This window comes from Ambystoma mexicanum, chromosome 10 (genome assembly GCF_040938575.1).
Source record: "Ambystoma mexicanum isolate Mex_15411 chromosome 10, UKY_AmexF1_1, whole genome shotgun sequence".
NCBI lineage: Eukaryota > Metazoa > Chordata > Amphibia > Caudata > Ambystomatidae > Ambystoma > Ambystoma mexicanum.
The window spans coordinates 1,254,285,877-1,254,297,964 of NC_090932.1; the positions used below are offsets into that span (position 1 = coordinate 1,254,285,877).

At 46.4% G+C, this 12,088-nt stretch overlaps 1 protein-coding gene and 1 long non-coding RNA gene across 4 annotated transcripts in view; one reads left to right on the top strand and one right to left on the bottom strand.

The window, feature by feature from the left end:
- The window catches only part of LOC138492205 (uncharacterized), a 95,394-nt gene extending 94,479 nt beyond the window's left edge, over window positions 1-915 (bottom strand). Inside the window, exons 1-2 of the long non-coding RNA XR_011276165.1 lie at window positions 579-915; window positions 397-489 (exon numbers count right to left, since the gene is read on the bottom strand). This is a non-coding gene — a long non-coding RNA (uncharacterized lncRNA). The remainder of the gene's footprint in view (window positions 1-396; window positions 490-578) is intronic.
- Window positions 916-2,654: 1,739 nt separating this feature from the next.
- Window positions 2,655-12,088, top strand: part of TBX5 (T-box transcription factor 5) — a 409,300-nt gene continuing 399,866 nt past the window's right edge. The window contains exons 1-3 of one of the 3 annotated variants that reach the window (XM_069619221.1): window positions 3,157-3,929; window positions 6,773-6,942; window positions 9,197-9,291. In XM_069619221.1, coding sequence (XP_069475322.1) covers window positions 6,796-6,942; window positions 9,197-9,291 — 242 coding nt within the window. In that variant the 5' untranslated portion in view covers window positions 3,157-3,929; window positions 6,773-6,795. Of the gene's footprint in view, window positions 2,866-3,156; window positions 3,930-6,772; window positions 6,943-9,196; window positions 9,292-12,088 lie in introns of those variants that run through there. The other 2 variants (XM_069619222.1, XM_069619223.1) reach the window with 2 other exon arrangements.

Here is a 12,088-nt window from a genome sequence, read left to right on the forward strand (position 1 = left end):
TTCACTATATTTAAGAATGTTTTTCGGAGATGGGCATGTGTTTAGGGGCATCAGTCGCCTAATTGGAGATTTCACTCTTTTGCCATTAGGACGGAGTCATCTGAAATATGTCGCCGGGTTCACATATCGCGCCCCTCTTCCTCCCTTCTAACTTCGAGACTGCCATTGTATTCGGCCAAGAGATGGCGGAATGTTTGAAAAGGTAAGTGAACACTAGTACGGCCGATGATAAACGAACCCTTAGCCAGTATGTATGTTTTTATTCTTGCTTCTATACTGTGCACATACGTTTTTGGACGCATAACTCCACTGCGGGTACTGGTTTTTAATACTACATTGCCCGACAGGTAACACACATGTTCACATCTGTATGTAGAATTTAGAACGGTCACTTACCACGGAATGCGCCACCACACCGCAATTTCTGTTGCACTGGAGTCCAGATTCTCCTTCGCCTTTTTTTACCAAAGCGCCCTGCTGTTGCTCTGCCTGGTTAAGGAGACATGTGCAAAAGAAGTCGTTAACTGAAAAAAAGTCACGCAAAGGGGATTCCTAGAACTCGCATGTTGAACCCTCACCAAGGAAAGGGTTGATTGGATGCCTTAGGGCTGTCCGCGGTGTCCGGGGAGGATTTCGGATGAAGTTTATCTTGGCGGAATGCAGGCTACGTTACTACATTTTCATCATGGCAAGTAATTGGTTGCCAGGCCCCAATGTGCAACTGCCCAGGTTATCACTTGCTATATATAGGCCGTCCTGCTCTTGCCTTAAGAGGTGTTTGAACATTCATTTGACAAGTTTTCCGGCTAATAATAAAACCTACCCCAGCTCGTTGCCAGAACATTGTGAGGGAGAGCCTTCATAATGAAGGCATCTGCAAACAATTATTGTTTCTAGAAGCACGGCGATAGCATATTTGTTTTTATTTTCTCCTTCCCACAGACATATTTTATTTACATATTAGTGTCGGTCTTGCTGGGAGGGAGGGGGCGAGGGAGAGAGAGAGGGGGGGGGAAGGGAGAGAGGAGGGAGGCGGTCTAGATCTTTGAAGAGAACTCACATGCATCTTCCTCTTGGGATCACGGCATGGCAGAGCAGTCAGTTGCGTGCCTGGTGACGTCTCCGTGTCCTATAGGTGCAGTGACTGCGAGATAAGAGTTACCCCCGTGCCTTGGCCCTTCTTTCATTAGTGTATATCGGGCATACACAGTGACATTTAATGTTCCCGGTGGCAGAAATCGGCCTAAAGTTGTGGGGCTATTTACGGGGAATGGTCCAGGATTCTGCCTCGACCGGCGTGTGCTCTTCAGGGTCGTTTTAAACTTCTCCACGGGTCTGAGTTGGACTAACAAGCGCTGCTCGCGGCCGCTCACAGAAGAACGGAGGGGCTTTTCCCGAGGTGAGTGCCCGTGTTTATTGCTGGAGCTCGCACATGCTGGGGTAAAGTCTACGGGGGCGCGGGTGCCTAGCGTGGGTATAGGCCACTACTGGACTCGCTGTCAGCCTGGGGGCGCATGTTCCGTTTCATTGCAATGCTTCAGCTTGACACGAGCTTCTGTCTGGGGAAGAGGTGCACACGGGATCAAGGAATTCATCTAGAAACCAAATCGCCACATAGTTTCCAAACTCTTTTTTTCAAAATAGTTGGGGCGCGCTAACTTCTAGATGAATGCCGACGGTGGATCTATATAATACACGACTTATATATTTACGAGCGTTACAGCGAGCGATGTACTTTCATTAAATATATATATATACGCGCGCACACACACACACACACGATCTATTATGATAGCGCGAGAAAGTATGGATTCCTGAGAAGTTAATGGGCCTGCTTGTACAAGGGCGCAATCCCATATGCAAACGCTCTCTGAATCAGTCCCAATGTGTATACTTACGAAACTTATTTGGAAAATGCATACACTGTAAAAAAAAAATATATATATATATATATACGACATATACAGTCCACGAGTATAGGTTGGAATACACGTGGTACAGATTAAAGATTGTGTGATTCAGTTGCACGCTGTGCCACTTCGCCAACCCCTCTCAATGCATAGAACCCCCCCCCCCCCCCCATTATCGCACAGAGCGTAGGCTCCATGAGAACAGTAGACGCCGCTGCGGGGTTTTATTGTGAATAAAAACTGCCGGGTTGGGGCCGTCGCTGAATGACGTGCACGGTCGTACACCGGGGGGGGGGCTGACTTTTTGGAATCTGTACCCCGAGACGCTAGACCGGGGCAGAGAGCCGGCGATATCTGACATCTCAATTTTCGTGTTGGGTTCTTTTCTAGATTCAAGAGGTACATCCAAGAACGAAAATGGCAAAGTGGTAGCATCGGGGGAGAGTTCGGAGGGGCGGTCGAGGACATCGAGGGGCTGAAAAGATGATGCAAACCATGCAGTTTATTCTTAACCTTATCAAAAATGCAGCCCCTATCTGTTTCTCTTCAGACGGAAAAAAAAGAGGCGGCGGGACCGTTCACTCTGCGCCGCTGACCTATTCAACTTTACCCTCAAAATAATACATTTAGAGGAGAAAAGGGCGAACATAAGAGAATGAGAGGGCGGGGGGCGGGGGGAAAGAGAGCGAGATAAAAAAGCGTCTCCAGCCCTCGGTGACGGCTTGATTATTTGAATATGAGAATGGCCCCGAGTTTGTGTATATGGACTCCCTTCAAGTTAAATCGTTAGAGCATTCCTGCGGTCAGGGCGATCCAGCCTCGGATCTTTGATCTTTTTTTTGTAGATACAAATGTCACTGGGTCCATCTTCACTTCCACTTCTCGATGTCTCCCCTTTTCTAACAAACCTGGCAGAGAGGTGATTAACTGGGCTACAGAGGGCCGGGTAGGGATGGTAAGTTTACACGCACTGCTCGATGCGTCCGAGAGACATCACTGCTTGTGTGGGTCGGCTTTTCGGTTACACTGGGAAGCGATAGAAGGGTAGAAAGAAATAGTCTAAGAATCGAAAGTGACGCAGAAGGGCACTGTCACGAGGCTAAGACACTGAGTGGGTAAAAAAAAGAACTGAAGGGAAAGAGCTTGAATTGGATAGCAGTGAGAAAACCTTGAAGTGGACAGCACTGAATGCATCTTAAAGAGGGGGAAGCGGAAAAAGAAAGGCAGACAGTAGAGCGCAGTGGCAGACCGAACGCGAGGGGCAGAGACTCGAGAACCGGGAAAGAGGAAGGTGGGGGAGTGTGTGTGTCTACAGAGCAGGATCAAAGCTGGTTGGCCAGACGCAGAGCTCTTCCAGAGCAGAGCTCCCCCCACGTCACTCCAGTCCGCTCAGCGTCTCCTGCCGGAGAGCCGCTCTGCTTCACGCTGCAGCCAGCGCACTCGCCCGCCTCTGCCCCCCGAGGAGACCACGGGCCGTGCTCGGAGAAGAGAGGCAGGGAGGGAAGGCCCAAGGGGCGACAGTCCTCCCAGAGGGCCGCTCCTCCAGCCGGGCTCGGACTTTCGCCCCGACGCCATCGCTCCTTCGCGGCAGCAGGCTCTCCCACAGCTGACCGATGCGCATTCTCCGCCCGTTATCACCTCTTTGGAATTGGGTCGGGCTCGTCTGACAGATTGGGCATCTTGGCACAGCGGGGAGCGATACAGGGATCGGAGAAAGGCCGAGAGGCGCCGCGAAAGAGAGGGCGAAGCTCGACTCGGCCTCATCACTGGTGCCTGAAAGCACGATCAGCCAGAAAAGGGGTTACATTTTCTTTCCCCGTCTTCGATTTCCGAAAGAAGGCCGATGTGTGATTGGTTCCATGGGCGTAATCAAGGCAGATAGTTGTTGCCAGAGCCGGCTCCCTCTGCATTCACTCGCGCCAAAGTGCTGCTAAGGGGGCATCGTTACCCACCCCTTCCCGGAGAAAGCGAAGAGGCCCGAAGGAGCTACACCGGGCAGCCATTCACCCGGGCCTGCAGGTATTACCGGAGCACTGCGATTTCGCGCAGGGGTGGAGGGTTGCTGTGCAATCCACATGCACACCACGCACGACAACAGACGAGCCTTCTTAACACGAGCCGCAGGCTACAGGTATTGGGCGCTGGGGGAATTCTGCCAGCTAGATGTTCTCCTTCGGAGCAGGTGCTCGGCCTAATTCTGCCAGCTCCCACATCTCCTTTGGTTGGCGACAACACTTTTTCAACACCGTTGGGTAGAAGAAAAGTAGCGTTCTTATTGCAAGAAACACAAACACATTTCGAAACATGTGTTAGAATAGCTATGGCTCAACTAATGCGTCATGTTTGCAGCATGTTGCTTTTTGCTTTGAAGAAAGGATACATTATATGCATTTCATAATTACAACCTGTGTGAGTGATGTATAAACACCTTAAAACCTATATAGTGCGACCAATGATGCGCCAACCATCAGCACATCCACCGAAGCATTTATAGTTCTATGTGTACCATTACACCAACTACGTTAAGAACTCTCATGCTTTAACATAATCGCTTTGCTCAGGGTTCACACGCCTAAATCTAATGTCAAGAAGTATACTGCGTGCACAGCCTGCCACCTTAAATGATCAAAATGGATGCAAAATAAACGCGCGTTTCTGCGCCCTTCCCCGAGTACTCTCATGTGTGTTAGAATGTAAATATGGGCATTTACACATTTAGGTTAAAATAAGTACACTTTTCTTTAATGCAGTATCACTAGAAAGCACACGCTTCACAACCCACTGTGAGATCACCTGGTGTGATGACTGTACTCGGCCCAGAAGCCCCCGCTCACCCTCGGGGAGATTGAACTGTCAATGTTGACATCTGGAAAGCGTTCACAGATAAACTTCTTTCAGTGCTAGCACTGTGCATATCCAGAGATCATATTAAAATCAGGAATATTCATTACCACCAATAGTAATAACACTAGTAAATATAATTATACTACTATGGGATAACCTACCCAGTGCAGCGTCTCCAGGCGCTCTTAATAAGTGTCATCAACTCTGTGTTGCTGATTTCATCGGCTTATAAAGGATCAAAGGCGGAACCTGTTTGGCACCCACCCATTTTTGCTTGCTGAAATATAAGCACTCGTACTGAAATCTAAAATGGTTTGGTATAAACAGTAGACGTTATAATAGTTCAGATCTCTTAAAAATACAAAATGTAGTTGTTTCTGACAAATATTCCAAGTTCCAAACAAAGAACACCACATTAAAGTGTTGTGGACACTTATGATCGTGGACGTATTTTCAAAATATTGACTATGGTGATTCTAGTATTCAAGGGATATCCGTTTGTGGAAGTTGCTCTCCAGTTGCACTATTTGATCTTAAGTTTTGCGTCGGCTGTTAGCTTGAGATGTCCATTCACGCTGGAGGGGTTTATGATAATATCCTGTGATATGAAACAACGCTTAGGCGTATCTCTCTATTAAGAACCCGATGAAATGTACGCCAACTACCGTGGTCTGGAAGTCTTGCCATTACCGTATCATGTCAATGTTTGATGGCATGCATCCTTCTCTCAGGAGCTTTTGAGTAACTGTCCCGCCGCGCCCCTGTTTGTCAGTGCGGCGATTAGCCGTGCTCTGGCCTCATTCCTATCTCTTGCTTAATCGCATAAACTCGAATATTGCATAGGGTCTCCATAGAAAGAATTGTAGTGTCACGGGAGTTTATTTCAGATAATCTGAAGAAGACCCAGCAACAGGAAGAGCTCAGGCGAGGAATCATGAAACGCCAGGCAGGAAAAACGCTCGAATTCAGTAGGGTGGCAATTAACTCCCAAAGCGCCAAATATATGGACATCTTATCTTGATTGGTCGGTCACTCAGACACATTTGACAGTCTTATCAGGTGCGGAGTAAATAGGGGTTTTGTTGGTCTGATATTGAATGTTTACATAATAGCCACACATGCATCTACCTAGCGAAAGTGCCCTGCGCTTATAAATAGTTTACAGTCTGGAGAACAGCCCCCCCCCCCCACACACACACAGCATGGCAGCAGCAAAGTAGGCATTACTCAATTTTGCAGAACAATGAATGTTTGGGTCTCTCTGGACACACCAAGTGATTGCTGCTACTAACACACACGCAATAACAACGGAGTGTTGTTGGAATTACCTAACACTTATTTTACGAATGTAAGTACATAGGAATATACACGTGCATGTATACACGTACACACACATCTAAATATGCATGCATATTATACGTGTAAATGTAGACAGGGGTGCGTGGAAATACATATGGTAATTTGATATATGTCATGCTCTTCCTACTATACGAAATCTGGCATGGAAGTGTAATACTGTGATGTGACATTAGTGTTTTTACTATGCCCCCCCCTCCCGACAACCCCTCCTCCCATTTATACACCAATAGACAGCAGGTTGCCACTAACAATGGGCGGGAACACAATGTGAGACTATAGTTTCATTGTAAACAAACACACACACACACGTCTGGGCATAGCATGTTTTTGATAGCGGGGCACCGGTTCAACGGCATGCAACGTGAGTGTGTTTCTGTAAGACTATTCGAGTGATCCCGAGCATCACCTTTGCTGCCCTCCAAGCAATTCCACATAGGCTTCATTGGCGCCAGTAGAGAGTGTCCCATCACGCCTATTGCATTGGCTAGCGGGCTTCTTGAAATGGATCATGTGTCTCCTACCTCACCTATGGGCCGTGGCCTCCTCCCCGAGCACTGACATCGTTGTTGTGTGTCACGGCCTCCTGCAAACACAGAGTCGAAGGGTTTTCACTCATGGTCGCCCTGTCATCTTGTTTTCTCCGTATCTGCTTCGTGAAGATCGAGTGGAGGAAGCCAGCGCCATGGCAGATTCCGACGAGGGCTTTGGGCTGCCAGACACCCCCGTGGATTCCGAGTCCAGCGAGCTGCACCCTGACTCCAAGCAGGACAGCCAGCTCGGTGCGGGCAGCAAGGCCCCCTCCTCGCCGCAGGCTGCCTTCACCCAGCAGGTAAGCGATACATCCCACTGCTGTTCCCACTCTCCCACTCTCTCCAGCCTTGCGTGTGTGGACCTAGCGTTCCCCTTCTGCGAGTCTGGCGGTGGAGTGCGAGCGTTAGGGGGCACATAGCAAAATACAACATCTGTTGCCCAGGGCATGCACTACCATTATTATATGTTCTACCTGAAAACGTTTTATCTTCTGATATTAAGCATGTTTATCTTCAACTTAAAATGTTCCTCCTGCACCCCATTGGATCTGACTAATATAGAGGGCCTCATTTTCAATGGGATTTTCCCACTAAAAACGCGTTTGCAAATAAGGCCCTATTCTCTTAAAACTTGACGTAACTGTGACGTCTTACGCCATTATGTGTTAGATAGGGGGTCATGCATGGACATGTTGACAGAAATTAAACTTTGACACACATTCTGACGCCTAAACTGCTTGGGCCTCATTTACAAACATTTTTTCAATGGGAATTTTCTATGTCAAAACATGTGTGTACATCAGGCCGATTCACTTGCAGTATATGCAATACAATGCGCGACCATCTTTTATAAAACGTGAACTGAGAGTGTATCTGTAAACTGCCTTGCTTCCCATAAGCACCCCTCCCCCGTCCATCGCATTATTCCTTCCATTGTAGCGTTCTTTACCCACCTCAGAATGCTCACTGTGCAGTCAATGCCCACTGGTATGACTTGCACTGCAAACTGGCAGCAAGAGTACTCACTGCAAAGAAAGATCACCCCCCCACCCACCCCTCAATAACACTGAGGTCACACGGAAAAGGGAGCGCATGACTAGTGCCTACATATTATCAGCAAATTTAAAGGAAATGAGGGTCGACGTAGATTTCACTATGGTGGATGTACCCAACATCCACCATAGCGTATAGCTTTCCCTTGTTGCTGCCCTTTAGGAAAGTACATACAATTTAACCGAACCATGATAATTGGAACACGTTTGCTTTTGTGCCTTTGTGAACATGGATGTTCTTTTAAACGGTTCAATGTGAACGGAAATCTTTGTACCTGGACCTTTATTCTTTAGTCTAATTGGAGTATTGTTCCACTATTCTTCGCTTTTTCTGTTGTAGATATATCCTTTATAATTAACTAAACAGATCTGATACTACGTATTAGACACGAAACCCATGTCTGCTTTTGCGTGTGATAACGCAAATCCTTCTTCTTAGTCAAATGGGAGTCTTGTTTTAAACCTGTATAACCAACAGAACGGCCTGTTTACACGCCAAGCACTTGTCCGATTTTGGCTATGATGGCAATTGAAGTGCCTCGGTAAATCGCTGAACCTTTCTTCGTATACTGAATACCCAGCCTCACGAGTCGTTCATTTTGAACTGATCCTAAAAGCGGGAACGATTGTCAAGCACGTTATGTTGCTGGGCGTTGCTTAGACAAACGTATTTATGCATCCCACGAGTACAGATCCAGAAAACAAACACGTTACATTGCAGCGCTAATGGGAACACAGATTAAAACCAACAGTGCAATGAATCCCTGCTAAATTGTGTCTCTAAACTTCTGTACACATGTATAAATACACATCTCTTCTTTCAAGTGTGTCACTTAACTATTCTTAAGGCCATACGCATGGGCCCCAATGAATACGGGATTAAACAGTGGAAATAAATACAAAGCCTGTGAAATAAGTCTTTTTACCACTATCAGATATTGGTCCTGATTTACAAAACTTTTTCAACGGGGTTTTCCCATAGAGAAATGTTTAAATCATGCCCATTTGGGTCTGATTCACAATGGCTCAATCCAATTGAAAAACGCTTGTAAATCAGGCCAACAGTATCCCCGAAAAGGGCTGGGAGAGAAAACTGCTGCAAACCATGTGCTATTCTTTACCGAATAAAAGCGTATTTAGAGATGAGTAAAAGTGCATGACACTTGACTCATGCCTTCCCGGTGTCCCTCATGTAGAGGCATTTCAAGGCACTGTAGGATAATCATACGTGGTCTTTTCCTGCTCTGGAAAGTGATCGATCCCACAGCAGCACGGCCTCTTTGCATGCATGGAATAACCAGTGACTTCGGGGCGGTGAGCTTTCCTCCAATAAACACGCGCGTTTAATGTCAACAGCAGAGCGAGGAGGAAAACGCATTTCCACATTGTATTATGAGGGCATCATTACAAAAGAGCAACGCGCGCTGCCCCTTGAATGTCTGTTCATTTAGCCCCCTCTCTTTCTCTACCTCCAATTACAATTTCCTATCCTCTTTTGCAGGGCATGGAAGGGATTAAGGTGTTCTTACACGAGCGTGAACTCTGGTTAAAATTCCATGAAGTGGGGACAGAGATGATCATAACAAAGGCTGGAAGGTAAATACGAATTAGCATTAGGTGCATTTGTTCACATTGCATTCTCGCTGAATAACCCTGACCTCGACGCCCTCTACACACAAGCATGCATGCACACACTGTGCTGTGTGCCCAGGCGCAGAGATATGACTATTGTAGACCCAGAGGTATGGGTATGGACGGTGTTCTTTTAAAGCACAGAGAAGACCGCCTATGATGGGTGCGAGAGGAAATGCAACCAACACATGATAGGATTGTTTGTAACCGTGATATGGCACTGCCAACCCTACTCTTTCCTCGTTATGCAACACGTCAATAGTAATGTAATGCCAACAAAGATACAGGCACCAGTCGCAACAGATTGCAGTGATTATAAACTACTTCTGCAGCATTGTTGTTGTTAAACGTGTCTGCGACTGTCTCTGTTACCAATGTACTGCTTGATGGTGTAATACAAAGAGGCGCCAGCTCCTCTGGAATCTCAGCTCACACTTTCACTAGTGGTACGAAGCCACACCTACAGACTTTAAGTGCTTTACATGTGCTGTTGGGTGGCAGATCGAATGGGCCTGATTTACAAACATGTTTTCAGTTGGACTTTCCCATGTTAACATTTTTTTTGGTAAATCAGGCTTTTAAGAGTGTTGTGTAGCACACAAGTGCACTTTAACTTTTAAGGAGGCAATTTCAAACACATCGTGGTATACTGTATGGCGGAGAGAGAGAAAGAGAGAAAGACGGGGAGGCAGAGGGAGAGGAAATAGCACCTCATCTGACCTAAGGTGAATGAGAAAAGTACACTGCAGGATATGCACGACCCTTTACGCGGGCTGATTATCCCCAAGGCCAGTCTGGCGTATGTTTTACGAATGGCGTGCATGTCCTGTGAAGGCACGGATTGCTTGTGTGTGTATTATTATTATTATTTTGGATTAGCTCTGCTCTGGGCATCTGCTTGAACGTAGAGTGTTTGTAAACATTTCGATATATTCCCAAATTGAGAGCATTGGTAACTGAAGCCTGATTGGACAGAGATGAGTAAGATACGAATTTATACTCCGACTCCTTGCGTCGCTTGACACATTGTCAAAAGGGTGTCATTTCTGTGACATTCGGGATGATGCTTTTGAGAGCGATGATTTTCGGTAACTATATACTCACTTAATAAGATATTTAAAAGGGTCGTCACCGTTCATAGTGGAAAGGGGAGTGTGCTTCGACGAAAGAGGTGCGAGGAGACATCGAGTTTAGGGCAACCCGGAGAGGAAGCGCCACGACCACCACAGAAAGCCCTGCTTGTGGTTTCGCTGTGTGAAGCTCACGTGCAACCACCCATGCGGCTAGGGACCCAGGACAGGGCATGTGAGCGTTTTCCAGAACTATTTCGGGGCATATTGGAGCAACATCGAGGGCTTTTATTGGGGGTAAGCAAGAATGCCGTTGAAATGTATTGTATACACGATGACGTATTGAGGAGAGGGCATGTTAAATGATAACAGATTTCATCAAGCGTATACTGTTTTTCTCCATTCTGTATTTGTCCAGAACTTGGTGCAAGAGTGAACCTTAAAATTGTACGTTAATTAAACTAACCTTTTTAAAACGAACCCGTCTCTTTGCCACAAGGTGGCCTGCAGTTGAGCCATGCTGTCCGTGTGTTCACCAGCATAGGGCTCCCCTGAAAAAGGACACAATGACAGACAGGAATCAGACCACAACGCCGTTGTTCAATTCTTCAGGTTAGCATCGTAGACTAGAAGAGTCTTATGTGGTGAATGGAAAGGCCACAGCTCTCTCTGTTTTTTCTTTTACTGCTTTAAACTTGAATGTGCTATATGATATAGATGAAACACAGAGCGATATAATTTTCATTTAAAAAAAGCAAGCCAGCAAGACACTTTTGTCCAATTTATGTCTTGACCTATGGGGTTTGGATACTATAGCGACGCTGTTTGAGAGCGCCCCCCTCAATAGGACTAATGCTTCAGGCACGCCTCAAAAGTCAGGGATAATAAGTAAGGGAGTCATGCTTCGCACAGGAAAACAAAATAATGAAAGAAAAGGCCAATGATACATTTGACGACAGTTCTGTATGCATTGCTGGCCTGCTTCTTCGACCTGCCCTCTCCTGCTTTCTCTCCATTCTGGAAGCGAGCTTCCTCTCTTTGCCGTCTCCATCACGTCCTATTCTGAAATTACTTTTTTGTCAGAGACACGTTTTCTGTTTCATCACTCCCAAATAGCATGAAAAACATGTGCATGATCATTTAATCGTTCACAGTTTGAATCCGATTTGCAGTGTTTCTCAAAGATCCAGGATATCTTTAACATATGCACCGAAGCTGCAAGTGCCACTCAAACGAGCTGAGAAATGGCACCACCTTGGCCAGAATCACGATGCATGTGGTTTGTAATTCCCTAATTATAATTAGCACTATAAATAATTTTGAGCCTAAGATGAACTGGTTGGTGACCCTGGAGGCGAAAATTCTTCGTTCTATTTTGGGGGTCCCCCCAACTCAGTCCCTATGGAAGCACTGTGACTCGTGCTTGTCCTCATCTCACTCAGAGCGCAATGGCATTTATTGTGCTGTACATCTTTACTGTCGCTCTTATCCACCAATCTCAACACAGATTCTCTGAAGGGTCTCATCGCAGTCCACTGTAACCAAAATAACACCAATCTTTACCTACTGCACTTGGTAGCGTCCACTGACCATTTCTTGAGAGAGAACATAAACCTCTTAGACTTGATGACTCTGCAGCAGGCATTGTCAAACTCAAAAGACACACTGCAGTCAGGGCTACAGACCTGGAT